General features: G+C 41.6%; 1 protein-coding gene across 1 annotated transcript; it reads left to right on the forward strand.

Moving 5' to 3' along the window:
• Positions 1-2474: 2474 nt before the first annotated feature.
• On the forward strand, positions 2475-2945 carry LOC141651528 (uncharacterized). Its single transcript, XM_074459236.1, has one exon. It carries the CDS (start codon positions 2475-2477, stop codon positions 2943-2945), a length of 471 nt encoding a protein of 156 aa, XP_074315337.1.

Here is a 2945-nt window from a genome sequence, read left to right on the forward strand (position 1 = left end):
CCAAAAGTAAAACTTATATCGACAACCACTTTGAAGTCTTGCTAGAGAAAGGGATGTCCAATGATCTTATGTCATATGTGGGATACTAGTATTGAGACACCAAGTGCGGTGGATATAGCGGTGGTGAGCGAGTTTACTGATGTATTTCCTGAGGAAATTCCTGGGTTACCACCGAAGAGGGATTTGGATTTTAGTGTGGAGTTAAGGCCTGGTACGGGACCTAAGGCTCTCTACCGTATGGGACCTAAAGAACTGGAAGAATTAAAGAAACAGCTAGAGGAGTTACTTGATAAGGAGTATATCAGACCGAGTGTATCACCTTGGGGTGCACCAGTTCTCTTTGTGAAGAAGAAAGATGGGAGTTTGAGACTTTGCATCGACTACAGGGAGCTGAACAATGTCACGATTAAGAACCGATATCTCCTACCGCGTATTGATGATCTCATTGATCAATTGAGCGGAGCAAGGGTATTCTCTAAGATTGATTTGAGGTCGGGGTACCATCAGTTGAGGATAAAAGATGAAGATATACCAAAGACGGTTTTCAGAACTCGATATGGACACTACGAATTCGTGGTCATACCTTTTGGGTTAACTAATGCACCGCCAGTATTTATGGACCTAATGAACCGGGTATTTAGTCCCTATCTTAACCAATTCGTTGTTGTTTTTATCGATGATATTTTGATATATTCTAAAGACAGGGAGGAGCATGCGGAACACCTGAGGATTATATTACAAACTCTGAGAGATAACCAGCTTTATGCTAAGTTGAGCAAGTGTGAATTCTGGTTAGAGAAAGTGGCATTCTTGGGGCATGTAGTATCCAAAGAGGGAGTTTCTGTTGATCCTACCAAGATCGAGGCTGTGTCTAAGTTGGAAGTACCAAAGAATGTTGCAGAAGTACGAAGATTTTTGGGTCTAGCCGGGCACTACCGGAGATTTGTGAAAGACTTTTCGAAGATAGCTAAACCATTGACTGCATTGATGAGGAAGGAGAACAGATTGACCTGGGATGAGGCTTGTGAAATAGCATTCTTACTCTTAAAGATCGTCTGACGACGGCACCTATCCTGGCTCAGCCTGAAGGCAGTGAGAATTTTGGGGTATACACTAACGCTTCTAAGAATGGATTGGGTTGTGTGTTGATGCAGAATAGAAAGGTTATCGCATATGCTTTGCGACAACTGAAGCCTTATGAAGATAACTACTTAACTCATGATCTGGAACTGAGAGTCGTGGTTTTTGCTTTGAAGCTGTGGAGATTATCTTTATGGTGCGACCTTCAAGGTATTTTCTGATCATAAACGTCTTAAATATATTTATACACAGAAGGAACTTAATATGAGACAGAAGCGATGGATTGAACTAATCGGAGATTATGACATGGAAATATTCTATCATAAGGGTAAAGCAAATGTGGTAGCTGAAGCATTAAGCAGGAAATCAATACATGTTTTATGTATGGTTATGTCACAGGGTAGGCTGCGAGATGAAGTCGAAAAGATGGGCATTTCTATGATCAGAAAGGGGGATGTGGTGAGAGATTTAACCATTGAACCAGGACTTTATACGGAAATTCGCGAAAAGCAAAGTGTTGACTCGAGGTTGGTTGGTTGACGCGCCATTGCGGACAGAGGAGAGTCATCAAGGTTCCAAATTCATATAGATGGAAGCCTAAGATTGAAAGGGAGATGGTGTGTACCAGATGACGTAGAGCTAAAGCGAAATATTTTGACTAAGGCACATAATGCTCCTTATTCTATACATCCGTGAGGAGATAAACTTTATAAATATCTTAAGAAGACCTTCTGGTGGCCGAGTATGGAAAAGGAGGTGGCAGAATTTGTGGCGTGATGTTTGACTTACCAGCGAATGAAAGGAGAGCACAAAAGACCTCAAGATAAGGTGCAATCTTTAGAGGTACCAGAATGGAAGTAGGAAAGCATTTCCATGGATTTTATCATAGGGTTACTTCATACTAAGAAGGGAAACAATATGATATGGGTTTTCGTTGATCGTCTTACAAAGAGCGCTCATTTCATACCAATGAAGGATACTTGGAACAAAGCAGATTTAGCTAACGCCTACTGCAAGTATGTAGTGAAACTACATGGGGTGCCTAAGGATATTGTATCTGACAGGGATTCGAGGTTCATTTCACGGTTTTGGCAGAACTACAAGGTTCTATGGGTACTACTTTGAAGATGAGTACTGCATTTCATCCAGCTACAGATGGGCAAACTGAACGAACTATCCAAACCTAGGAAGACATGCTGAGAGCTTGTTTACTAGAATGTGGTGGATCATGGGAAGATAGATTGGACTTGATAGAATTTTCATACAATAACGGCTATCATGCTAGTATCGGGATGTCACCTTTTGAGGTGTTGTATAGGAGGAAATGAAGGAGTCCTGTATGTTGGGATGACGTGACCGGTTCGGTGGTTTTGGGACTTGAGATGATACAAGAGATGGTGGAGCAAGTGCACGTTATTCGTCAGAAAATGAGAGCGGCACAAGACCGTCAAAAGGGCAATGCTGACTTGAAAAAGAGTGATATAGAATTTTCAGTCGGGGATAAGGTTTTGTTAAAGGTGTCACCGATGAAGGGTGTTATCAGATTTGGGAAAAAAGGCAAGTTGAGCCAGAAATATATAGGACCGTATGAAATTCTTGATAGAGTTGGGGAAGTAGCTTACCGTTTGGGACTACCTCCAGCTCTAGCTAGAGTTCATAACGTGTTTCATGTGTCACAATTGAGGAAGTATGTGACTGACCTCTCTCACATACTCGAACCAGAGGTCATAGAGATGGACGAGTCCTTGAGTTATGTGGAAGTTCCCAAAGAAATTCTTGATCGGAAGTTGCGGAAAACAAGAAATGGGGAAATTGTGCTAGTAAAAGTTTTATGGTCTAACCATAATGTCGAGGAAGCAACCTAG

This window comes from Silene latifolia, chromosome 1 (assembly GCF_048544455.1).
Source record: "Silene latifolia isolate original U9 population chromosome 1, ASM4854445v1, whole genome shotgun sequence".
Classification (NCBI taxonomy): domain Eukaryota; kingdom Viridiplantae; phylum Streptophyta; class Magnoliopsida; order Caryophyllales; family Caryophyllaceae; genus Silene; species Silene latifolia.

Coding starts and splice junctions, on each gene's coding strand:
- LOC141651528 (XM_074459236.1), top strand. CDS start 2,475: ATGGTGGAGCAAGTGCACGTTATTCGTCAGAAAATGAGAGCGGCACAA.